This window comes from Oncorhynchus nerka, linkage group LG21 (assembly GCF_034236695.1).
Source record: "Oncorhynchus nerka isolate Pitt River linkage group LG21, Oner_Uvic_2.0, whole genome shotgun sequence".
NCBI classification, from domain to species: Eukaryota; Metazoa; Chordata; class Actinopteri; order Salmoniformes; family Salmonidae; genus Oncorhynchus; species Oncorhynchus nerka.
Genome location: NC_088416.1, coordinates 22,403,979 through 22,430,571, shown reverse-complemented (window position 1 = coordinate 22,430,571; position 26,593 = coordinate 22,403,979). Strand labels below are relative to the sequence as shown.

The window sequence follows — 26,593 nt, the reverse complement described above, 5'->3', positions numbered from 1 at the left end:
ATGCCCAGTGATATATATATATTTTTTTTTATGAACATGCGTGCACCCTAAACACATTAGATAAAAAATATGGGTTTGGTCACCGTTGTAAACCTCAGATAGTAAAACTCTAGTCCTGTTGTGCATTTCATTCGTGCATTTGCCATAAAACGACAACAACAACCACTCACATGACATATTTCGACCAGTTTAAGTTCATTTCGATGAGCAGTTTATGGTGTGTATAGGGTACAACTTGATGAGACAATTAAGGGTGCCGAGTGTTGTTAAAATCGTGACCGCGGAAACCAAACAACGTGCGAAAATGCCTGTTGGGAAGACAATGAAAAAACCCCAGCTCTGCAGGCCATTTTACACCCCAGCCACTTGAAATGACATTTAGGTTTATTTGCATCACGACAAGGACATTGCGTGCCTCAGAATTTCAAAAGTAAATCTGGTGGTGATAAAAACGTGTGAATGACTAGAGAACGACTCTGACTTCAATACAATAGGCCTGCAATACAATGAATGACCTTCCATCAGGTATGTCTCAAATACTTCCTCAACAAGGGATGTGAAAGAACGGGTATCATCTTAACAGCTAGTTAGTTCTAAGTGAAAGATAATCCTATGGGTTATACCGTGTATAATAAATATAGGCCTAATAGTATGACGGCAACAATATCTGACAGTAATAAACCTAACCATTTTACTGTAACAGTTATGATCAGGTAACATGTTTTTGACTGCCAGCTAATATTATGAGCGACTTTTGCTATTGTCTTTTAAATTGTGTCTTGTACTTAAGATTGTCCACTGTGTGTTCCCCGAATACTTATGTAACTACTTTAACTTGGCCAGGGATAACCACAACTATTCCACTAGAAGGAGCAGTGGTGTAAAGTGCTTAAGTAAAAAATACTTTAAAGTACTACTTAAGTAGTTTTGGGGATATCTGTACTTTACTATACTATTTCTATTTTTGACAACTTTCACTTTTACTTCACTACGTTCCTAAAGAAAATTATGTACTTTTTACTCCATACATTTTCCCTGACACCCAAAAGTACTCGTTACATGTTGAATGCTTAGCAGGACAGGAAAATTGTCCAATTCACACACATATTCCTAATTTGTAATGATGTCTAAGTGTTGAAGTGTACCCCTGGCTATCTGTAAAAATACAAATAAAAACAATGGCGCCATCTGGTTTTCTTAATATAAGAAATTAGAAATGATTATACTTTTACTTTTGATACTTTAAGTATATTTTAACAATTACATTTACGTTTGATACTTAAGGACATTTACAACCAAATACTTTTAGACTTTTAATCAAGAAGTGTTTTACAGGGTGACTTTCACTTTTTCTTGAGTAATTTTCTATGAAGGGAGCTTTACTTTTACTCAAGAATGACAATTGGGTACTTTTTCCACCACTGAGATGGAGTGAAACCAAAATTGTTCCTTTCGGATTTGAGAGCGGTATGGGGAAAGAAACATTTTTGGAATAGTTGGGTTTCTGTCATTATTTGGATTAGTCTTCCAAAGAACTTGAAATTAATAACCATATTTTTTCTCACAAAAAAATGGCTAAATAGTAGCATGTGGGTAAGAATTAAATTGCCCCATCTACTGGACAGGTTGTGGTACTACTTATACATTGTCATAAGGAAACAAAGATGAGTAAAATACTTGAATCAAGGTACTATGTGGGTGAGAAGAAAATGCTCCGGGTTAGTATATGGGCTGACTTTTGGTGCCTATCGTGTATCATATTGTGATTGTCTTGTATATATTAGGGATTGCTTCAAATAAAATGTTATTGTAACGTAACAACATTTTAAAAACAAATATCGAACGCTTATTGTTGTATATATAAGGGGTAAATGAGACGAGGGCGATTAACCTGTCCAGGGTTCTGTTTGTCTATGGCAGGGATGGGCAACTTTGATGGGGGAGGGGGCAACAAAAAAATCGGAACTCATCACGAGGGGCCGCAGTTGCTTGCGGGTCTTCATACCCACGCACCCAGTGTCACAGGAAGGCCAAGAAGATTATCGAGGATCTCAGCCACCCGAACCACGGCCTGTTCACCCCAGTACCTTCTAAAAGGCAAAGACAGTACAGGTGCATCAAAGCTGGGACCGAGAGACTGATAAACAGCTTCTATCTCCAGGCTATCAGACTGTTAAACAGTTATCACTAGCCGGCCTCGGCCCAGTACCCTGCCCTGAACCTTAGACACTGTCCCTAGCCGGCCTCCGCCCAGTACCCTGCCCTGAACCTTAGACACTGTCCCTAGCCGGCTGCCAACCAGTACTCTACACTACACCTGTACATACAGTTGAAGTCGGAAGTTTACATACACTTAGGTTGGAGTAATTAAAACTTGTTTTTCAACCACTCCACACATTTCTTGTTTACAAACTATAGTTTTGGCAAGTCAATTATGACATCTACTTTGTGCATGACACAAGTAATTTTTCCAAGAATTGTTTACAGACAGATTATTTCACTTATAATTCAGTGTATCACAATTCCAGTGGGTCAGAAGTTTACATACACTAAGTTGACTGTGCTTTTAAACAGCTTGGAAAATTCCATAAAATGATGTCATGGCTTTAGAAGCTTCTGATAGGCTAATTGACATAATTTGAGTCAATTGGAGGTGTACCTGTGGATGTATTTCAAGGCCTACCTTCAAACTCAGTGCCTCTTTGCTTGACATCATGGGAAAATCAAAAGGAATCAGCCAAGACCTGGTCTGGTCTGGTTCAGTCTGGTTCATCCTTGGGAGCAATTTCCAAACGCCTGAAGGTACCACGTTCATCTGTACAAACAATAGTACGCAAGTATAAACACCATGGGACCACGCAGCCGTCATACCACTCAGGAAGGAGACGTGTTCTGTCTCCTAGAGATGAACATATTTTGGTGTGAAAAGTGCAAATCAATCCCAGAACAACAGCAAAGGACCATGTGAAGATGCTGGAGGAAACAGGTATCTATATCCACAGTAAAACGAGTCCTATATCAATATAACCCGAAAAGCCGCTCAGCAAGGAAGAAGCCGCTGCTCCAAAACCTCCATAAAAAAGCCAGACTATGGTTTGCAACTGCACATGGGGAAGTACGAAGACGGTACTTTTGGAGAAATGTCCTGTGGTCTGATTAAACAAATATAGAACTGTTTGGCCATAATGACCATCGTTATGTTTGGAGGAAAAAGGGGGAGGCCTGCAAGCCAAATAACACAATCCCAACTGTGAAGCACGGGGGTGGCAGCATCATGTTGTGGGGGTGCTTTGCTGCAGGAGGGACTGGTGCACTTCACAAAATAGATGGCGTCATGAGGAAGGGAAAATTATGTGGATATATTGAAGCAACATCTCAAGACGTCAGTCAGGAAGTTAAAGCTTGGTCGCAAATGGATCTTCCAAATGGACAATGACCCCAAGCATACTTCCAAAGTTATGGCAAAATGGCTTAAGGACAACAAAGTCAAGGTATTGGAGTGGTCATCACAAAGCCCTGACCTCAATCTTATAGAACATTTGAAAAACTGAAAAAGCGTGTGCGAGCAAGGAGGCCTACAAACCTGACTCAGTTACACCAGCTCTGTCAGGAGGAATGGGCCAAAATTCACCCATCCTATTGTGGGAAGGCTATCCGAAACGTTTGACCCAAGTTAAACAATTTAAAGGCAATGCTACCAAATACTAATTGAGTGTATGTAAACTTCTGACCCACTGGGAATGTGATGAAAGAAATAAAATATGAAAGAAATCATTCTCTCTACTCCTATTCTGACATTTCACATTCTTAAAATAAAGTGGTGATCCTAACTGACCTAAGATGATGCTTCTTATGTAAGCCTTTCCTACGCACTTCTCAGTAGTTGGTATTCAGACTTACCTTATGAAGGTGCGTAAGGTTTTTTTTCACGCTGAGTAAATGTAGTTGAAACGCTGAAACCCTCTAACTTCCTAGCCAACAGATTTTCTCGTTGAGTTTTCATTTAAACAGGGTTTCCAGTACATTTATCCTAAACCCAAAATACAGTGGTCCTTTTAGTTTGAAGTTTAATGACAGACTCAATACAATATATCCAGCGAACGGGTTCAGAATATTAGGGATCAATTAAAGAAAAACATCTAAATATATGCATATTCATCTGTCGTTTCAGCACCAATTGGTAGACTTAAAATTACTCTGTCTTCACATACATTTTCAACCTTTCCCTGACCCAGTCTGTAATACCTACATGTTTCAAGCAGACCACCATAGTCCCTGTGCCCAAGAACATCAAGGTAACTTGTCTAAATGACTGCTGCCTGTAGCACTCACATCTGTAGCCATGAAATGCTTTGAAAGGCTGGCCATGGCTCACATCAAACTCATCATCCCAGAAACCCTGAACACACTCCAATTCACATACCGCCCAAACAGATCCACAGATGACGCAATCTCTATTGCACTCCACACTGCCCTTTCCCATCTGGAAAAAAGGAACACCTACAGCTCAGCGTTCAACGCCGTAGTGCCCACAAAGTTCATCACTATGCTAACATGCTGACCAGGCCGCACGTGACGCATGCGCGAGCTTTGCAAAATAAATGTACACCTACATGTTATTCAATCATTGCACCCACACTGCTCGCACGCATCAATGAGCATCTGCGTAGCCAGGTGCTAAAATAGAACTTGGTTCTATTTGTGACGCTCGACGCACTGTAAGTCCTGCCTCTCCCATCTCCTCATTGGTTTTTAGGAGAATATACCCACGTGCCATCACCTCATTGGCTTTTAAGAGCATAGAGCACCTGGGTGATTGAAAGATGAACTGAGGCCCACACTCCAGTCCAGTCGGTTGTGGTAATGCACCTCAAAGTTGGTTGCCAACCGCCATACAAAGTCCAAAGTAGTAGAAGAAGCCTCAAGGAGGAGAGATTACTTGCAAACAAACGTTTAGACTTTTATCTGTGGATTAATTGTCAGAGTAGAGGACTTAATGCATTTCAGGTAAAATAACAACGTAATATTTATATCCCAGGACAAATTAGCGAGCAAAAGGTAGCTAGCTAAATTGCCATAAATGTTTAATGCTTTTCAACCTGTCCCCAAATGAATATAGTTGGTTCAGAGTTTGTTTTTATATTTCAACCTGCATGTCCTGATCGCATCTGATGTGGAGGGGATAAAATCAACATGCGTGTGATGGCGCATGCGGTCTGGTCAGCATGTTAGGTCCCTGGGACTGAACACCTCCCTCTGCAACTGGATCCTGAACTTCCTGATGGGCCACCCCCCAGGTGGTGAGGGTAGGCAACAACATATTCGCCACGATGACCCTCAACACGGGGGCCCCTCAGGGGTGCGTGCTTGGTACCCTCCTGTACTCCCTGTTCACCCACGACTGTGTGGTAGCGCATGACTACAACACCATCATCAAGTTTGCCGATGACACAACGGTGGTAGGCCTGATCACCGACGACAATGAGACAGCCTATAGGGAGGAGGTCAGAGACCTGGCAGTGTGGTGCCAGGACAACAACCACTACCTCAATGTGGGCAAAAAAAATGCGCTTATCATGGACTACAGGAAATGGAGGGCTGGACACGCCCCCATTCACATCGACAGGGCTGTAGTGGAGCAGTTTGAGAGCATCAAGTTCCTCTGTGTCCACATCGCTAATGACCTATCATGGTCCAAACACACCAACACAGTCGTGAGGAGGGCATGACAATTTCTCTTCTCCCTCAGGAGGCTGAAAAGATTTGGCGTGGACCCGCAGATACTCAAAAGGTTCCACAATTGTGCCATTGAGAGCATCTTGACTGGCTGCATCACCTCTTGGTATGGCAATTGCTCGGCATCGGACTGCAAGGAGCTACAGATGGTACATCACTGGGGCTGGACTCCCTGCCATCCAGGACCTTTATAGCAAGGCCCTAAAAATGGTCAAAGACACCATCCACCCAAGTCATAGACAGTTCTCTCTGCTGTCGCACGGCAAGCTGTACCGGAGCGCAAAGTCTAGGACCAAAAGGCTCCTGAACAACATCTACCCCCAAGCCATAAGACTGATAAATAGTTAACCAAATAGCTACCTGGACTATCTGCATTGAGTATTTTTGCACTCTTTTTTGCACTCTTTTTGACTTTATGCACCCACGGATCCGTACCCACACACTTCAACACATACACTCACTCACACATACACACAGGCACACTGTCGTCATACACACACTTCCACACTCATCACATATGCTGCTGCTGCTACTGTCTTATCTTTTCTGTTGCCGAGTCACTTTACCTCTACAGTATATGTACATATCGAACTCAATTTCCCCGTACCCTTGCACATCAACTTGGTACTGGTACCCCATGTACATAGCCAAGCTATCATTGCTCATTGTGTATTTATTCCAAGTTACAATTTTTTATCTATTATAATTTGTTTTTGTTGATCGTATCCTGCATTGTTTTGAAGGTGCCCTTAAGTAAGCATTTCACTGTTAGTCTACACCTGTTGTTTACGAAGCATGATTAGATTTGATCGTATTTAGGGGTTAGAAAAGTATTTATGAATCATAAAAAACTGGTTTGGAGAGACTTTACACACGAAGGAAAGAACAAGGTGGTTTGATTCCTTCAGAAAATTGGCACATTCAGTTCTTATACCGATGGTAATGTTGGAAAATGATTGTACGTAGAATTATAATAGTGAGAATAATGTACAATATACCCTCGTCTATTGCCTGCACTAACCGTGGAATTGTGTGATGACACGGCCAAGTATGCGTCCGGTTCAAACTGTTGTGGCTTGGCCGGCGCTCAGCTCCAGAACGATTGAATTAGCTTACATGTAATACATTTTTTTTTTTTTTTTAAATATATATATATATATATATATTATCAGCTGTTACTAATGATCCTCAACAACAACCACATGGCCGTGACGGCGCTTACAGAGGAAGAAGATGAGGGTAAACGAAACAATGTAATTAAATAGAATGATAATGTAGGCTATACCAACTGAAGAGAACTAACAGTACATTTTTGTTATTAGGCCTAGTCACGGTCAATAATGATGGTGGCTATTATTTAACATGATATAAATAGGAAACAGGCTTAGCCTATAATTAAGACATTCGAGAGTACCCATCCCTGCAAGTTACAATAAAATGCTGTACAATTAAAATTCTGCATAACGGCACAGCATTTCATAAACTTTACTGCGGGAAAGTTGATATGCTTCAGTTTGCTGCCATGTGACTGGCTCAACATTTGTCTCTCGCGATAATAAGGCAAAAATATATCTGTATCTATTTATATTTACAATTCCCTTCTCCAAACGGATTACTCATTTACCTAGCTGTTATCAACGGCTCTTATCAAGTTGTAAATTGCAGTGCATGATGAATGGTGTTACTGTATGTCTATCAGAAAAAAGCAGATGCTTTTTCAACTTGGAACCGCTAGGTTCTCTAGACCTTATTCATGGTTTCCTTCTGCGCAAATATGGTGGCATTATTAGGGAATTAAGTCAAGGTCAGAATCCAGACATTTGTAGACAGATTTTCACCACAACATTTATTTGATCTCCACCCAAAAGAAATAGCAGGTGAATAGCATGCTATTCTCAAACTCAGAATATACGTAGAGGGAGAACTACTGAAAGGGTATTAAGCTCCATTCATGTGCGCTTAACTCGTTTCGGAATCAGACCCTTGTTTATCTCGGCCTTACCTACCCAGTTTAGTCACCTTTCACGATTCACCAACCCACCATTGATAACAACTTTTAGATCTGTGATCAATACGTTACAAAGAAAATGAGGGGGCACCCGGATTTGAACCGGGGACCTCTTGATCTGCAGTCAAATGCTCTACCACTGAGCTATACCCCCTGATATAGAAATTAAGCACCAGAGGTCTTCTAGTAAATGTTCTGAGTAGGTGTTTTATAGGTTAGTGCTACTAGAACATTGCTCCACCTCTTGTAATTATTGTAAATTATTGTAATTATAATGTGTATGTTTTATTTATTTTTATTTAACCTTTATTGAACTAGGCAAGTCAGTTAAGAACAAATTCTTATTTACAATGACAGCCTAACCCGGACAACGCTGGGTCAATTGTGTGCCGCCCTATTGTACTCCCAAACACGGCCGGTTGTGATACAGCCTGGAATCGAACCAGGGTCTGTAGTGATGCCTCTAGCACTGAGATGCAGTGCCTTAGACCGCTGTGTGTGTGTGTGTGTGTGTGTGTGTGTGTGTGTGTGTGTGTGTGTGTGTGTGTGTGTGTGTGTGTGTGTGTGTGCAGGGTTGGGTAGGATACCTTCTAAATGTAATGTTTTACTAGTTACCTGTCCAGAATTGTTCATCAGTAACATAACTTTTGGATTACCCACATTTTGTAACATAATCGGATTACTTTCAGTAACACACGCACCGCATCCAGAACACAGAGCCAATATTTACCCAGCTGGCTGCAGAGCACAGGGGGATCAGATGTACAGACGCATGAAAGATATAAACAGAAACATGTAGAGAGAGAGAGACTGGGTCCCAGGGAGAGAGAGAGAGAAAAAGAGAGGAGGCGGGTTAAAAAAAAAGGCTATTAAAAAAAAAGGGAACGAGGAAGATGGAGAGAGAGAGAGAGCTGTGTTAAATGGGAGGGAAAGAGTGCAGAACTGAGAGGGTGTTTGTAGTACAGGAGAGGAGCTGAATATGAGAAATAGTTTGGGTTGAAATGAGTGACACTGGGACAGCAGGACATTCTTCTGAAGTGTGTATTTTTACATCCAGATCCAACATGTTATTGACCTCTTTGAATCTGACTCGTGGAAAAGCCTGAACGCATACTGACCACAGTATAATGTGAGTCATTTTCAATTCAAGTCTTTCCCTCTATTAATGTTGTAATTCCCCAGATGACCAGTAGAGACCAGTGTAAGCAAATGAAAATGTGGGAGCTTATTCAGAACACGCTTATAGAAATTTGTTTACAGTAAAACCGAGATGTATCTTCTCATTGTGCAAGAGAATAGTCAGTTCTCTTGTAACATTTCAATGTTCAATGACATTCTGAGTATCATGCCCTACTAAAACATGTCCCTAGCCCTAGTATGTAGGCTACATTTTCCAGCAGTGAATCTCGTAAAGGCTCAACTGTCATTTCCTCACCAGCGTTCTCTAGCCTGATTCTTCGATGTGGAACTGATTGTAATGGAACAGCTGAGAGAGAAGCGGGGTGATGGTGGAGACGACCACACAGTGCTTGTAAAAGCAAAGCTTATTTGAACAGGATAACAGACAGAGCTGCTATAGCATGTGCCTGGAAATTCAACCGTAGCCAAACAAAACAGGACATGCCCCTTATGCTCAATACTCAGACAATATGGTTGTTTTTATTGACCAAATAAACATTCATAGCAGCGGGCATGGAATACCAAAACTAAAGCTCTTATGGACAGTACCTGTAAATGTCTGGTATGGTGGCTGTATGGTTAGAAGTGCTGTTAACTGTTTGTTCATCAGTTTATAACCAGAAGGTCAATAGACAGATTCCGTGAAGAGATTGTAGTGTTTTTACTGCATTCATTTAGTTCTCTACAGCAGCCATGTCTGAACACAGAGAGACTATATCATTGTCCAGGGCTAGGAGATGCCATGGCATGCGTGTACTCCTCAACTCTTGAGCGCCCTAAGAGATAAGAGAGAGGGCTCCACTGGGATTCCAGATGATTTCACTAGCATCCCAGTCAAAATATGGAGGGAGAGAGACAGAACGTGGGGCACATCAAAGCAAAGAGGATGGATAGAAAACATGAGAGAGGCAGGACATGCAGAGAGAGAGAACACTTTCATCTCCTCAGCTGCTACTCCTTATCATCCCTCTGGCTTTGTAATCACCATGGCAACGGAAGGACAGCTTTAAGAGGGTGTTGTAGAGCGAGAGAGAGTGTGTAAGGGGAGAGAGCATGTGAGGGAGGGAGGGGGGGGGGGGAGAGGGAGCTACAGGGTGACTGGGACCAGGAGAAACCGTGTAGTTGAAAGAGAAGAGAGGGAGAAGAAGGAAAAGAGAGTGAAGAGAGAGCTGTGTGTTTTTGTTGTTGCTAAACAACATGTGTCTCAGTGCCTTGCTACTCATCTGTCTCTCCCAGGCAGAGTTGGGGAGAGTTTGGGCTCAAGAACAAACAGGTAAGCTTTTCTTTCTCCCCTACCTCTCCTGTGTTTTCCATCCTGATTCTCTTTTCTCACTGTACTTCATCACCTTTTTCACCTGTTGTCTCCTCCCTCCTCATGTCCTCCCCATGGATCACTCTCTCCATTACACTGGAGGTTGGTCTCACCTAAATTGGGGAGGACGGGCTTGTCGTAATGGCTGGAGTGGAGCTAGTGGACTGGTATCAAACACATGGTTTCAATGTGTTTGATGCCATTCCATTCGCGCCGTTATTATGAGCCGTCTTCCCTTCAGCAGCTTCCAATGCTTCACACAGCTTCTCTTCAGGTCAATCAGGTGTTGTGCTTTCTGCCGTACAATAGTAACCTCATCCAGACTCTTCTCTACTTTAAAAAAAGAATAATCCCAGAATCATCCTTTATTTACATAATATATTCCATTTACATCTGTCCACCTCTCTCTCTCTCATGCTTCCATCCTAACACGTCAGTCACAGCAATTTATGATCACATGGAATAATAACTTTTGTATTTAACATAAAAAAGATGTGTGTGTGTCATGGCAGTCTTTTTTTTTGATATCTCATGGTTTCAATGAACTACGTAGAGATGTCTTTGAAGACTGTTTATTTTAAACTAATTTACTTATATATGGAAAACGGTGCAGGTTCATGACTGTGTTTGGAAATGGGCAAACCCTTATACTTTTTGTTTGTGCAGAAAGGTTAATGACCTAGTTTGCAATGAAAGTGTAACTATAAAGAAACACCATGTTCCAGAATGACTCAGAACAACAACCCACAAAACAGCATTACTTCTGCCTAAAATTAGATTTGGACACGTTTCTCCCTGCCACTCTGCTAGGCCTAAAAGTAGGGCAGTCCAGAGTGGGAAAGAAGAGGGGACAAGACAGAGAGAACAAAACGGTCGAGGAATGTAGGCAAAAAGGTGGTAGCTTGATGAATCATGTTTAAAAAAAAAAATATCTAGTTTTTTTTTCATCTAGATAAAAAAAAAAATGTTTTCAAGAGATACCTGGTCCAACAGCATCAGGAGGAACAAAGCTTCAGACAAAACAACTTACATACACAACATTGACCAAAACTGTAGACACACATACCGTACAACAATGACATATTACATGTGTGTTTGTCTGTACGTGTGTTGAAAGTGTATGCATTTCTGAGTGCTTGGAGTGTGACAGGAATGCTGGTGGACCGATGGAGGGGGATGCATCGCGATGTGTTTCTCCTAGCCATATAAAGCCTTTTATCAGAGATTGAGTACTTAGATTTGTCACTACCCCCTGTCCCACCTCTGCACTCCTCTATGACCTCCTCACTTCTCAATAAATCCTGTAAGCCTTATTAGACAAATCTCTGCTCCCAAATTCATATTTGATTTCCCTTCACCTAGTACTCTTTGCTGAGTGTATTCCCCTCGTGACCTTTGGTTTGCTCCAATATTCAGACGAGAAAGGAAGATGCATCCCATTCTCCTTCCCTGATACTATCTACCACCTTCAAAACAGCAACAGCTCTTCCCTGATACTATCTACCACCTTCAAAACAGCAACAGCTCTTCCCTGATACTATCTACCACCTTCAAAAAAGCAACAGCTCTTCCCTGATTCTATCTACCACCTTCAAAACAGCAACAGCTCTTCCCTGATACTATCTACCACCTTCAAAACAGCAACAGCTCTTCCCTGATACTATCTACCACCTTCAAAACAGCAACAGCTCTTCCCTGATACTATCTACCACCTTCAAAACAGCAACAGCTCTTCCCTGATACTATCTACCACCTTCAAAACAGCAACAGCTCTTCCCTGATACTATCTACCACCTTCAAAACAGCAACAGCTCTTCCCTGATACTATCTACCACCTTCAAAACAGCAACAGCTCTTCCCTGATACTACCTACCACCTTCAAAACAGCAACAGCTCTTCACTGAGCTAAATTAATTGCTTTTCGTGTTTATCTTACACAGAATAAAATTAGATGATTTTATTTTTTTACATGCAGCGTAAAAAAGCTGTTTGAAATAGAGCTACCCCTTGAGAGCTATCTGCAGCAGCTAACGCAGATTATGAAAACACAGCTTGAGGGATGAAAATGAATTGTGAGGCTGCTGACCTCAGAGCTTGGCTCTGTTCTTTGTCCTTTTGAGAATTTCATTTAACAAACGACTTATGTCTGGTCCAGCCATACTGGGGCCAAGCCTGAACAGAATAAAAATGGAAAGGATAAATCTGGATATACTAAATATCTGTGTGGATGACATCCATAGATGTGATTTCGCTGTCGTGGAGATTTGGATCGGCAACAGCAAGGGTCATTGTGACATCTATAAAGACACTTCTGGCAAATTCCAAGAGAACAGAAGGATCCGTGAAGTAGGGACAGAGAGGCAGGGAGGGAGACAAAGAACCTACAATCCTAAAATGCAATTCTGCCACTTTTCAACCGCATATTCATTATCTCCAGCAATGTACCAGTGGGCACATACGTGTTATCGTCACGTTTCTATGATCTGGGGTTAAAGAGATAAGAAGAAAGGTCCTAAAATGTGCTTCTCTTTGATCTAGGATTAAAAGAAACAAAATAAAACAGGGATTTTTAAAACCCTCGTGACATTTTTCTTCTACAAAGTGTATAAATGCGCCGTTTTGACATATGTAGACAACGCTATTGTTCTGGAAATAATGAAAATGAGGGTGAAGAGTGGTGGAATTGCCCTTCAATTCTTTGTTCGAATGAAAGAAAGTGATTTCATGGATGACGAGGCGTGATGTTGGCATTGGGGAATAAGACATGGTTCAGCCCTGATCTTCATTGAGATGCCTGACTGAGTTAGTTATGGGCTTTGTCTAATCATACAATGAAAACCAGAATTAATTCCTTTACCTCATCCACTGAGAGATTGGGTTTCACCATAACAGAGGAAGTGTGAGGTCATCACTGCTCTCTTGTTTTCATAGAAGAGATGTTGGTGTTTTTTCAGAATAGAAAATCTTGAAAGGCAATGCCATGACCTGGACACAAAGCCTAATAATGACCATACATTACAAGAATTCATCATAATAATGTCTGGGAAAAAATATATTTAGCAATATTTCAAAAACAAAACTATGTTTTTCCCATATTAGATCAAAAGTTCACATTATAATTCAGGTATCGATGATAATTTGCTGTGGGTCTGTAGTTTCAAGTTCTTATTGTCACGTGCTTACAAGTACAGTGAAATGCCTTTCCTAATGCAATAATCAATATCATTGCAGTGCTATAAAATAAAGTAGAACAAAAACACACAAGAAATAGAAACAAGAGCACGAGAAAGTAAGTATGCTATATACAGGGTCAGTGTCTATATCATATTTACAATGTCCAGGGATACTGGAGTGATAGAGGTAGATATGTATAGAGGTAAGATGACCAGGCATCAAGATATATGATAAACAGAGTAACAGCAGTGCATATGATCATCGTATGTGAGTTTGTAGTCAATATGAATGTGTGCGTGTTATGTGTGAGCAAATGAAGTGCGTGTGCTGGAATGTCAGTGTGAGTGAGTGTGTAGAGTTCTGTTAGTGTGCAGAATTCTGTGAGTGTGTAGAGTTCTGTGAGTGTGCAGAGTTCTGTGAATGTGCATGGAGACAGTGCAAAACAAAAAGAAAAAAGAAGGTACTCATGTTCATATGATCAGCCACATTGAGTTGAGCTGTGGAAGTAATGTGCCATCCGGCTGATCCTGAGCCAGCCCTAGCAGCCCAGCCTCTCCCATGCAGGAAAGGGTGTGCCCTCTTGCCTCCCAGTCTGACTGACCACTCACAGAAACAGGCCTGGAAATATGGGCTGAGTGGTTTCATAGCATCAGGGTGACTTTAGTGCTCAGGCCAGAAGACTGACTGTCTATCTGCCTATGAGCGGTAGCTTAAACTTTACCTTGTTTATGCCCGAGAGAGGGTGGGGGCAGATGACCCTCCCGTTAAATTAGTTTGGCCTCTAGTTCTATCCTTTTGGTAATTTAAAATAGTATTTTAGCATACCTGGACTCCAATTGTTTTAGACAATTAATATCAAATGAAAGCCTGAGGTCTGTGACAGTTGCCTGTGATAAAGCAGGCCAGACAGTGTGAAGCCTTATATTCTAACAGAAGAGGTGTTTATGTTATAATGGTATTCTCACTTGTCATATCCTATTTGTCCTCTGTCATCAGGCATTCCAATACATCAGTGGTTCCCAGACTGTGGGGCCAAGGGGTCAGTTGGGCTTTCAACTTACCTTTAAAAGTTGTAATAGCAGAACACACCAAATTGGGTAGTGTATTTGCAGTTTTCCTCCTGCAGTGTCAGTCATCGCAGACCTTAGAGAGATATTTATTATAACTTGTCAGAAATGTCCAGATCAACTAGCCCATGTTAGCTAACGTTGTTTAGGTAGATTTTTTTGCCCATTGATTTTGTTGTAATGTTTGAGTCACTCAGAGAACACATGAACAAGCAGGACGTTCACCAATGATGACCCTGGGTTGTAGTACTGTGCTGAAACTGAGTTCACAAGAGAATTGGAATTTGTAGCCATAGAAATAGAACGGTCCGATATGTTTCACATCACCGACCATACCACACCTAATTTCCCCAGAAACACGCTGCAGTGCTGGCAAACGCATACGTCTATGAGGAAAGCGTGACACCAAAGATCCAATTAGACTTTTTTCATTTTATTTTGCAGACCATCCCTGTACATTACCTCAAAAAGAGCAAGGATACAAAACAAATCTAGGACCAAATCTCCCTCCTGACACTACCCACTATCGTTGGCCTCTCGCACTCTTTTAGCATTTTAGTTGTCCTTTAGTCCCCCTCCATTTCTTATCTCCCCCTTCACAGCCCCTCTATATACTCCTTATCTCGACTTGAAGCCTCTTGGTGTATTTAATTAGTATCCCCCTGCACTGGGTATAATAGTCTGTAGGGTTATTCCATATAATTACTAGCCGTGGTGCTCGTCGGTTTGTTTCTGCTCGCAGTAGGTAGCCTACCAGTTAAGAGAGTTGGGACAGTAACTGAAAAGGTCGCTGGTTCAAATACCCGAGCTGACCAGCTGAAAGAAATGGCCAAGCAGGCAGTAGGTAGCCTACCAGTTAAGAGTGTTGGGACAGTAACTAAAAGGTTGTTGGTTCAAATACCCGAGCTGACTACCAAACACATAAGTTTGTCTTGACAACGGAGCAGGGCAAAAGCACAAACAGATCTGGGACCAGGCTATAGAATGCATAGGAATTTAACAGTGACTTTATAGGTTCTATATCAGTTATATACATCCAGTTGGACAGTGCAGAAACAAACATGTACTACACTGCACATTTAATTTGAAATAGACCAGAGTGTACCATGTAGGAATGTCAAGTGATAATGGCGATAAAATAAGACATTTATGATTTACAAATATGATGGAATGATAAACCCCTGGTTTCCTGAGTCTATTTGAGATGAGGGGGGGGGGGGTGAACCATAGCTGCATGTAAACCCTCTTCACTCCCTTCTCCCAACAATCATCCTACTAGTGTAGGACATGCAAAACAGTCTGGATGGAAGCGTGGCTCTTTACCACAACAGTCCTTTATTATTAGGAAGTAATATCTCTTCCTCCACCTCCTGCCCTCCTCTCAGTCCTGTAGACAGGCAGGCTCCTCTTGTCTTGGTGATTAGCCAGTGATTTAAGTACCGATGGCCTTGAGGGTTTTTATTCTAGACCACTTAACTTGATTAGAGCTGGCCAACTACAGCCCTGCTCCCTACACCCCTTAGCTCCCTCTACACATTCCACTTGCAGGTTATTTCAGTGTTTGGTTTAGGTTTCTGTTTATATGCTAAACATAGGCTTCTTTTCAGATGTCAGAAACAAGCCACATGTACAAACTGTTGGCTAGTGTTAGTCAAGCACCAGATTATTTTGACTTAATCAGGTCAAGTCAGTAAGGAACAAATTCTTATTTACAATGACGGCCTACACTGGGCCAATTGTGCGCAGCCGTATGTGACACCCAATCACGGCCGGATGTGACACAGCCATCTTCAATTTAGGGTTAAATATACCTAAACATTCTGAAGAGTTACAATGAATGAAGTGATTTGATTCAGTAAGGGCACTGGTAATATACAATTCATGCCTGTGCCAGTCAGGGTTGATTCCACCCAGTTAGTGCAACAAAATCTGGTAACAAAAAAATGCCGTGTTCTGAGTCGGAGTTCTATCACATCCGGTATCCGAAAATAACGAACATCTCGATCCCTCTGACCTAGCAAGCACATTCAAACGTGAACAGACTGCACATTTTATAACTGGTAAAATATAGAAAATGTTTGAGCACGGGCTTTCGACCAGAATCATCATTTAGTTCCGCCTGTTACCCAGCTCAGTTTGATCTGCTCAACAAGTTGTTTCCAGAGAAAATCACCAGAGCAGCAGAGACGAACTCTTCGCGGCAGCCATACTGACCACGGCATGTTCATGGTGATGCCACTGGAAAGAATGAGCGTCACAGAGTGAATTTCTTTGCTTTTTTGTTTGCCATATGCCTACCGATATTCGAAAACTTCCTGTCGTCTACTGAAAGCAAGAGACAAAACAGTAAACATGTAGTACAGGAAAGCGCATAAATGTAGGGTTAGAAGAAAGTCTCCGTTTGAAAAAAAAAACAACGTGCGGTGAGATTTATATAGTACGTGTGACGTCATGAATACACCCCCATCTTTGAGTAGGACGAAATATTCCTAAAAGTTGCGCAACATTGAAGCTGTCTGGATCAGGCAGGCAGGTTCACCAGAAAAAAACGAATAATGTAATGATGACGCTGATAATAACTGAGATGTACTGTATGATAAAGCAAAATAGTCCAATGCAGATAACACAACAAAAAAAATGTTAGTAAACTCAGCAAAAAAAGAAACGTCCATTTTTCAGGACCCTGTCTTTCAAAGATAATTCGTAAAAATGCAAATCCAGACGGTAGGCAATTAAGGTCACAGTTATGAAAACTTAGGACACTAAAGAGGCCTTTCTACTGACTCTGAAAAACACCAAAAGAAAGATGCTCAGGGTCCCTGCTAATCTGTGTGAATGTGCCTTAGGCATGCTGCAAGGAGGCATGGGGACTGCAGATGTGGCCAGGGCAATAAATTGCAATGTCCGTACTGTGAGACGCCTAAGATAGCGCTACAGGGAGAAAGAACAGACAGGCAGACCACGCGTAACAACACCTGCACAGGATTGGTACATCCGAGTGTAACCATGTGAAATGGCTAGCTAGTTAGCGGTGGTGCGCGCTAATAGCGTTTCAATTTGTGACATCACTCGCTTTGAGACCTTGAAGTAGTGGTTCCCCTTGCTCTGCAAGAGCCTCAGCTTTTGTGGAGCGATGGGTAACAATGCTTCGTGGGTGTCAGTTGTTGATGTGTGCAGAGGGTCCCTGGTTAGAGCCCGGGTTGGGACGAGGGGACAGACTAAAGTTATACTCCATACATTGATGCTATTGACCCGGATCACTGGTTGCTGCGGAAAAGGAGGAGGTCAAAAGGGGGGTGAGTGTAACCGATGTGAAATGGCTAGCTAGTTAGAGGTGGTGCGAGCTAATAGCGTTTCAATCAGTGACGTCACACGCTTTGAGACCTTGAAGTAGTGGTTCCCCTTGCTCTGCAAGAGCCTCGGCTTTTGTGGAGCGATGGGTAACAATGCTTCGAGGGTGACTGTTGTCTGTGTGCAGAGGGTCCCTGGTTCGAGCCCAGGTTGGGGCGAGGAGAGGGATGGAAGCTATACTGTTACACGAGCATCACACCTGCGGGACAGGTACTGGTTGGCAACAACAACTGCCCGAGTTACACCAGGAACGCACAATTCCTCCATCAGTGCTCAGACTGTCCACAATAGGCTGAGAAAGGCTGGACTGAGGGCTTGTAGGCATGTTGTAAGGCAGGTCCTCACCAGGCAACAACGTCGCCAACATCGCCTATACAAACCCACCACCGCTGGACAAAACAGGACTGGCAAAAAGTGCTCTTCACTTACGAGTCGTGGCTTTGTCTCACCAGGGATGATGGTCGGATTTGCGTTTATCGTCAAAGGAATGAGCGTTACACCGAGGCCTGTACTCTGGAGCGGGATCGATTTGGAGGTGGAGGGTCCGTCATGGTCTGGGGCGGTGGGTCACAGCATCATTGGATTGAGCTTGTTGTCATTGCAGGCAATCTCAATGCTGTGCATTACAGGGAAGACATCCTCCTCCCTCATGTGGTACCCTTCCTGCAGGCTCATCCTGACATGACCAGCATGACAATGCCACCAGCCATACTTGTAACGGATGTCGTCTGGAGATAGAGAGGAGGACCAAGGTGCAGCGTGGTAAGTGTTCATGTCTTTTTAATAAACAAACTGAACACTGGAACAAAACAATAAACGATGTGAACAAAACGAAACAGTACCGTGTGGCCCAAACACTCACATGGAAACAAACACCCACAAACCAAAAGTGAAACCCAGGCTACCTACGTATGATTCTCAATCAGGGACAACAACTGACAGCTGCCTCTGATTGAGAACCATACTAGGCCGAACTCAAAAACCAACATAGAAAAACAAACATAGACTGCCCACCCCAACTCACGCCCTGACCATACTAAAACAAAGACAAAAACAAAGGAACTAAGGTCAGAACGTGACAATACTGCTCATTCTGTGCGTGATTTCCTGCAAGACAGGAATGTCAGTGTTCTGCCATGGCCAGCGAAGAGCCTGGATCTCAATCCCATTGAGCACGTCTGGGACCTGTTGGATCGGAGGGTGAGGGCTAGGGCCATTCCCCCCATAAATATTTGGGATCTTGTAGGTGCCCTGGTGGAAGAGTGGGGTAACACCTCACAGCAAGAACTGGCAAATCTGGTACCGTCCAAATCTGGTGCATTACTTAATATAGCTGGTGGCCACAGCAGATACTGACTGTCCATTTTGATTTTGACCACCCCCCCTTTGTTCAGGGACACATTGTTCAATTTGTGTTAGTCACGTGTCTGTGGAACTTGTTCAGTTTATGTGTCAGTTGTTGAATCTTGTTATGTTCATACAAATATTTACACATGTTAAGTTTGCTGAAAATAAACGCAGTTGACAGTGAGAGGGCGTTTCTTTTTTTTACCGAGCCTATTTAAAGTTGACCTTGCCACATGTTTTTTTCTTCTGAAGGCTGAGGAATGGGCCTAGAGAAATGTAACCACTCTCAAATTCATAGTCAGAGCTATGGATGCAAGGACTGTCCATCCATGATATCAAAAGTATAGTTGTTGGTGGTTTCCATTTCCATTATGTACAACGATTGGAGTAAAACACGCTTGTATTAGGTTCTGATGGGGTACAACAGTTGAACTATACTCATGAGGTATTTATAAATTATATTCTCCAGGATATAATGGCTATATATCATTCATTTGTCCATGAATTTATGTAGCAACTAAGGATTCTAGCTGTAAAGGTATAGTTCACTCAAAACGTATATTTTTGGTCATTAGTGCAATGAATACAATCCCCCAAAAATATCAGCAGTCAAGTTTTCAAGATAGAGCTTGATAATACAACGTTATCTCGCAACTATATTCTATACAGAAGTGCACTATAAAAGATAGAATGCGCGTACAATGCTCTGTGCACATAAAACACAACACTGTTGACATAAACGAGAAGGCTTGGATGTTGCAAACATTGCTAGCCAGCATCTTTATGACACTGGATGGCGAATGGCCAGCAGAATTAGCAATGGAATGTAGCTAGCATAGACAACTACATCCCCACACATTGACAACCTCTCCAACACCACTCATGTCAAACACCTCCTGACTTAGCTAGATGAACTGGCAACTAACCATCTCAATAACTCACAAGCAATTGCCATGCAGAGCCAGAATAAACAAACAAAAACAAAAATGACAGCAACTGCACTGCACTGAGAAGTGTCCCAAACTGAACAAAACACTCCCTGCTTCCCGCCCCCTGCTCAAAGTACTTTAGAAGAAAACCAGCCAGATGCAACTAAACAAAATGTCTAATGGGGGGGGGGGGGGGGTCTTATATGCATTCTTGTTGAGTCGGTGATTTCGGTAATTTCCGGACAGAAAATCTCTATGTGGCTGCGGCCTGAGAAGCAGTATAACCAGATGCGTTGTGGCCTCAAGCAGAATGCTGTGGGGACGTGTGTTATCTGATAACAACGGAGGTCCTCAGAGATTTGTCCCTCCTAATCCCAGATGATCTCAAATCCACATTGAGTTATTAGTTTGGATAATGTTTTAGCAGAATGTTGTGGAACATATGCTGCATTGTAAGTTGCTTTGGGAACTGCTCACAACTTTGGCTCCAAGAGACAGAACATTGCAGTCCGTGGGATATGCAAGACAAGGAGAGGAGGAGGAGGAGAGAAAAGTAAAGTGGCAGACAAACAAGAAATCCCCAAGGCCTTTCTAGTTTGTTGTATTGTGATTAGACTGTGGTCCAGCCATCACACATTTTTATGTGTGTGTGTGTGTGTGTGCGTGTGTGTGTGCGCGTGTGTGTGTGTGCAGGTGCATGCGTGGGTGCATGCAGGTGCAGGTGTAGGAACTCCTGCACCTGTTCAGAGGTTGAAATGCATGTCAGCATTCCCTCATGGCCAGAGATATGTTAATGCTATGTTCACTTTCAGCCCACAATATCCAAACCATTGCATTGAAAAATACACACTCGGTTCAGGGCTATGCAGTAACCTAAAGCCAGTGTTGGGGAGTAGTGAACTACATGTAGTTCAACTAGTACTCTAACTACATTTTGCAGTAGCTTTGTGGTAGTTGAACTCAATTCTAATCTTGGTAGTGTTTTCAGTAGTTAATTACTTTTTCTCTGCCATGGGTGTAGCTAACTACTGAACTACACAATACTTTTTTTAGCAAAAAGAACATCTGGGTGATGTAGCCAAGAATGTCCTTTCTTTTTTCAGCATTAGACCTGCCTAATTCTCACTTTAAACTGATTTGTGTTCATGTGCTAAATGACACATTCTGTTGACATCTGACTCCAGAGCGATTTTTCACAAAGTAGTTTTGATGTAGTGAGCTACTTTTTCAAAGTAACTTTAGTTAAGTAAGCTATATTTTTCTTAAGGCTAGCTTGAGTGTATCTTAACTTCTACCAGTGAGAAGTAATTGGTTTCTTGGTTAAATATTTTCAGAGGAACTTCCCCAACTCTGCCTAAAGCAAATGCCTGATTTGTTTGTAATTTGACCGAGTGGGTTCAAACATGAATCTTCTGACTGACACTGACTTGATCTGTGTCACTGACTCACTGTGTTTTGGACAGAGATGCGGTATCATGTGAATGGACAGCAGCATGAGAAGCCATCACACAGAACCCCCAGAGAGCCATGGCTGGGTTACGCCAGGGTGGCCAGGGAAGTACAGGGAGGAGGACTGACCATTGACACCCTACCAGACAACATGACACACTTAGTGGTGAGTGGCGCTGGGTCAGTGGTCCAACAACACACTAGTGTGGGCAAGATGCGAGATTCGCTTGTTCTAGTTGTTCCAGTTGTGGTGGTAGAATACTGCTCCCTGCTGGCCTTAGACAAAACATACCCTCTGCATTAGACTGCAGAGAGTATATTGAAAAGAGTTGAACAACGCAGATCCAATCAAATTGCAGTGAATCATTTTAACCTCGCTGCTGAAATTTACAGTCCAAGACATTCAAGGATATCCTAAGGTTTCTAAAAGCGTATCCCTTTAGCTTATGTAGTATGCAACCTGCATTCTTTATATTTAGGATCCCTCTCTTGTAATACTACTATGTAATAAACTGGAGACTGGAACTCAATGTAGAGTGTGTGTTTGTTTGTTTGTTTATGTGGTCCTGCATTCAAATGCTGCTTGTTGCTATTGTTCATTATAACATCTCCCCTCCGCCCCTTCTCACACCATTATTCCATCTCTCCCATCTCATCCCTCAACTTCTCCTCTTGCACTCACCTCTACTGTTTCTATAACAGGAGGACGCTGGTAAGTATTACTCGTGGCGTAGTTTTGGCCCTGATGACCAGCGCACAGATGAACTCTGGGTAGATCTAAACGACCTAGAGCATGGCCAAGTCAGAATGCATGGCATTTTGTCCAACACACACAGACAGGCTGCGGTGAGTCATACACACAGTTACACACAGTTACACACACACACACACGTGCGCACGCACGTGCACGCGCATCTCATTTCCCTCCCTCTCTCTCTTCCTCGTATTCCAGAAGGTCGCCCTCTCATTTGACTTCCCCTTCTACGGACATTATTTGAGGCAGATTACCATAGCAACAGGAGGTATATTTAATTATTCTTCCGACACATGGCAAGTTGTTCAAACTCAGATGGAGCCACTTATCATAATACTTCCTTTCTACTCCCTCCTTGTTACTTACGTTAAGCCTAGAAGGAATGAACTATTGTAACTACCAGTTGCTACTTGCCATGCATCTCCATAGAACCCTGACCTCTGACCTTCCCCAGGGTTTATTTTCATGGGAGAGGTCACACACCGCATGCTGACAGCAACACAGTACATCGCCCCCCTCATGGCCAACTTTGACCCCAGCTTCTCCAAGGAGTCTATTGTGCAGTACCTGGACAATGGTGAGCCATAGAGTAACATTCAGACAGCGCTTGTTATTTGACTTTTGACCCTTGGTTGACCTCTGTGTGACCTGTCCTGTACTGACCACAGGTGAGGTGTTTGTGGTGCAGTGGGAGCGGGTGAGACTCCACGGGAGGGAAGCAGAGGGTGCATACACCTTCCAGGCTGCCCTGCACCTCACGGGGACCATCACCTTCAGCTACAGAGATGTGAGTGGGACTTACAACATGCACACTTATGAACCTTGTTCAACACGTCTTTGATTTTAATGTACTCCATCTTAACACAGTCACACTTTTCGGTTTCTCTGTCCATTTTTCTCTACCTGTCAATCTTGCTCTTTCAGATACCTTTGCCAGTGGAGGTGATAAGTTCTGCTGAGCACCAAGTGAAGGCAGGGTTGTCAGATGCATTCATGGTAAACCTGCAATCCCCTCAATCCTCAGGTTAGCACCAAAGGGTTCCCTAACCCTAACCCACAGTTATCCAGTTTGGCAAATCTTTGATGTCAAAAACTTTTGCTAAAACTATCTGAAATGATATCTCTCACATAGATGCCCAACGTCGGCTTTACGAGTACCATCGGTTGGACATCGATACAACTAAGATCACCAACAACTCTGCCTTTGAGTTCACTGCATTGCCTAGTAAGCAGCTAATCTCTATCCCTCATACAGTCCTATCAGACATTTCATCCTCAATAACCAGTCACAGGCACAGCTTAGTATGATGTTAATGCCAATGCCAATCATGTCGCTGCAGAATCAAAACCCAGGTCTCTCTGTCTCTCCCTCCCTCTGTCCAGCCTGTCTGCAGCATGACAGCTGTGAACTCTGCCTCTCGTCCAACCTAACCTCTGGCTGTACCTGGTGCAACATCCTCCAGAGGTGAGCAGGAGAGGAGTGTAGGTCGCTATCTGAATAAAGGAGTCCTTGTTCCTTTGTGTTAGACATCTGTGTCTGTTTCAGGTGCTCAGATGGAATGGACAGACACAGGCAGGAGTGGCTGGACTACGCCTGTTCAGAAGAGGTAGAATTGGGCAATGTCAATGAACGTTCACATACTTTATATGTACTGTACATCAAATGTAAATCACAGTCTCAGCTTCCTCTGTTAAAACCACAATTCCCATCCATTATATGGACAGGCCAAAGATGTTACATGTGAGGATTATTCCATGGGGAGACCAGACAGCTCCATTGACCCTTCAGTTCCCTCAGACTCTGAGGTCACCACTCCCCTTGGGCCCCTACTAGAAGGCCCTGCCACGGAGAGTAAGTCAAGTATGTAAATGAGTGTGCCTGGGAGGGTTTATATCGGAGTATCAGAGTTCAACTGTGCATGCAGCAGTGTTAAACAGAGCTAGAAGGCCCTGCATAGTAATGCTCTAGAGCTCAGTGTCTGTCTTTAGCCAGTGCCTACAGTAATCTGAGTGTTCTTAGAACATGCAAAGAAATTGCACAGAAATTAAGTTCAGGAAAATAACAATGGAAGCAGTTTGAGTCCTAACTGCTCAATATTCAAACTGATCCTACATTTGAGCTTCCTCCAGATGGATCTTGATTCACTTTGAATTGTGTGTATGGAGCCATGTTTACAGGATTTTGATTGTACATGGTCTCTCTTTCCTGGTTAGACGTGAAGACAGGCCCCCCGAGACAACACGACGGGTCAGCTCACACAGGAGTTATAGCAGGTGTAGTAGCTGCATTGGTGCTACTGCTGGCTCTGACACTGCTGGCTCTTTATGTCAACTCTCCTCCTTCTGCTGCTTCACCCCTCTACTTCTTACAGGTTAGTAACACTATCAGGGCTCACATTCTACCAGCCCTGTCCTGTTAAATGTAGACTTCTCCTCCCATTCTCTTTAACCTTTTCAAAACAATGATTTGCGTGATCTCATTTCAATAGCGACGCAACAGCTACTGGCCATCCATGAAGTTCAGGAAGCAGGGATTCCACTCCAGCTACGCAGAGGTGGAGGTCGGTCATGAGAAGGAGGGAATCATGGAAGCTGGCCAGTGCTGACCGGACTGAGGAGCAACTGGATGATGAGGAGATAAAAATGAGTTTGTAGGAGGGGATGGAGTGAGCTTAGCGCTACACACACATCCCTTACTCCATTACACAAATAATGTTTTTCTGTTCATTCATTTTTCAATAATCACCTCAATATAGTCCCTGTATTTATTGGCTAAAAAGTGGGTGGCATTTTATATCATTTTTGGCGGACAAAGTCTTCTACTCTTCTTTTAAACGTCCGCTACTCAGGTTTTAGGGAACGGGACAAATGGGAAGAGGCCACTTTTAGGCTTTGCTAGAATTTCTTTGTTCAGTATGGGTGTGGATGATTTCCAAGTTTCTCACCATTTACCACACACCTCCATGGGATGTGTGTGTAACTGGAATAAACTGAGATACATTATGACTATCAACATCCATGGAAAAAACACTATAAAGGATTCTGTATCCCTGCACTTCCATGATAAGAACAAAGACCAGTTGTGGATGTTCTTCAATGATCATCTCTGCAACTTCGTTTTTATTGTATAGTTAATGTTTTAATGTTTTGTTCCTGTATTGCTTTTTTAAAAATGTACAGTACCAGTCAAAAGTTTGGACACACCAACTCATTCAACAGTTTTTCTTTATTTTTACTATGTTCTACATTGTAGAATAATAGTGAAGACATCAAAACTCTGAAATAACACATATGGAATCATATAGTAACCCAAAAAGTGTTAAACAAATCAAAATATATTTTAGATTCTTCAAAGTAGCTACCTGTTGCCTTGATAACAGCTTTGCACACTCTTGGCATTCTCTCAACCAGCTTCACCTGGAATGTTTTTCCAACAGTCTTGAAGGAGTTCCCACATATGCTGAGTACTTGTTGGCTGCTTTTCCTTCATTCTGCGGTTCAACTCATCCCATACCATTTCAATTGTGTTGAGGTCGGGTAGTTGTGGAGGCCAGGTCATCTAATGCTGCACCCCATCATTCTCCTTATTGGTCAAATAGCCCTTACACAGCCTGGAGGTGTGTTGAGTCATTGTCCTGTTGAAAAACAAATGATAGTCCCACTAAGCACAAACCAGATGGGATGGCGTATCGCTGCAGAATGCTGTGATAGCCATGCTGGTTAAGTTTGCCTTGAAATCTAAATAAATCACAGACAGTGCCACCAGCAAAGCACCCTCACACTTTCACACCTCCACCTCTATGCTTCACGGTCGGAACCGCACATGTGGAGATTATCTGTTCACCTACTCTGCGTCTCACAAAGACACGGTGGTTGGAACCAAATAGCTCAAATTTGGACTCATCAGACCAGGACAGATTTCCAACAGTCTAATGTCTATTGCTCGTGTGGACTTGGTCTTTTACCAAATAGGTCTATCTTCTGTATACCACCCTACCTTTTCACAACACAACTGATTGGCTCAAACGCATTAAGAAGGAAATAAATTCCACACATTTTAACAAGGCACACCTATTAAGTGAAATGCATTCCAGGTGACTACCTCATGAAGCTGGCTGAGAGAATGCCAAGAGTGTGCAAAACTGCCATCAAGGCAAAGGGTGGCTACTTTGAAGAATCTCAAATATAAAATATATTTTGATTTGTTTAACACTTTTTTTGATTACTACATTATTCCATATGTGTTATTTCATAGTGTTGAGGTCTTCACTATTATTCTACAATGTA

At 42.6% G+C, this 26,593-nt stretch overlaps 1 protein-coding gene and 1 non-coding gene across 4 annotated transcripts; one reads left to right on the top strand and one right to left on the bottom strand.

Annotated features, from left to right (window-relative positions):
* The first annotated feature begins 264 nt into the window (after positions 1 to 264).
* Positions 265 to 26,593, top strand: LOC115104090 (plexin domain-containing protein 1-like). 3 transcript variants are annotated; one of them, XM_029625295.2, is made up of 13 exons: positions 265 to 525; positions 21,567 to 21,718; positions 22,255 to 22,398; positions 22,505 to 22,574; positions 22,761 to 22,883; positions 22,975 to 23,093; positions 23,231 to 23,330; positions 23,439 to 23,531; positions 23,690 to 23,771; positions 23,853 to 23,913; positions 24,032 to 24,167; positions 24,521 to 24,678; positions 24,796 to 26,593. In XM_029625295.2, exons 1-13 carry the CDS (start codon positions 507 to 509, stop codon positions 24,910 to 24,912), a joined length of 1,374 nt encoding a protein of 457 aa, XP_029481155.1. In that variant the 5' UTR covers positions 265 to 506; the 3' UTR covers positions 24,913 to 26,593. The 3 variants fall into 3 exon arrangements, with proteins under 3 accessions (XP_029481155.1, XP_029481154.1, XP_029481153.1); XM_029625294.2 differs by lacking the exon at positions 265 to 525 and adding an exon at positions 10,028 to 10,196 and having other exon boundaries at positions 24,032 to 24,158; XM_029625293.2 differs by lacking the exon at positions 265 to 525 and adding an exon at positions 10,028 to 10,196.
* On the bottom strand, positions 7,827 to 7,898 carry trnac-gca (transfer RNA cysteine (anticodon GCA)). The gene has a single exon. It is a non-coding gene; the product is annotated as a tRNA-Cys (tRNA).

Coding starts and splice junctions, on each gene's coding strand:
- LOC115104090 (XM_029625293.2), top strand. CDS start 10,121: ATGTGTCTCAGTGCCTTGCTACTCATCTGTCTCTCCCAGGCAGAGTTG. Junction 22,884..22,974: donor TGTGCAGTACCTGGACAATG/GTGAGCCATAGA, acceptor TACTGACCACAG/GTGAGGTGTTTGTGGTGCAG. Junction 23,914..24,031: donor ACTACGCCTGTTCAGAAGAG/GTAGAATTGGGC, acceptor TTATATGGACAG/GCCAAAGATGTTACATGTGA.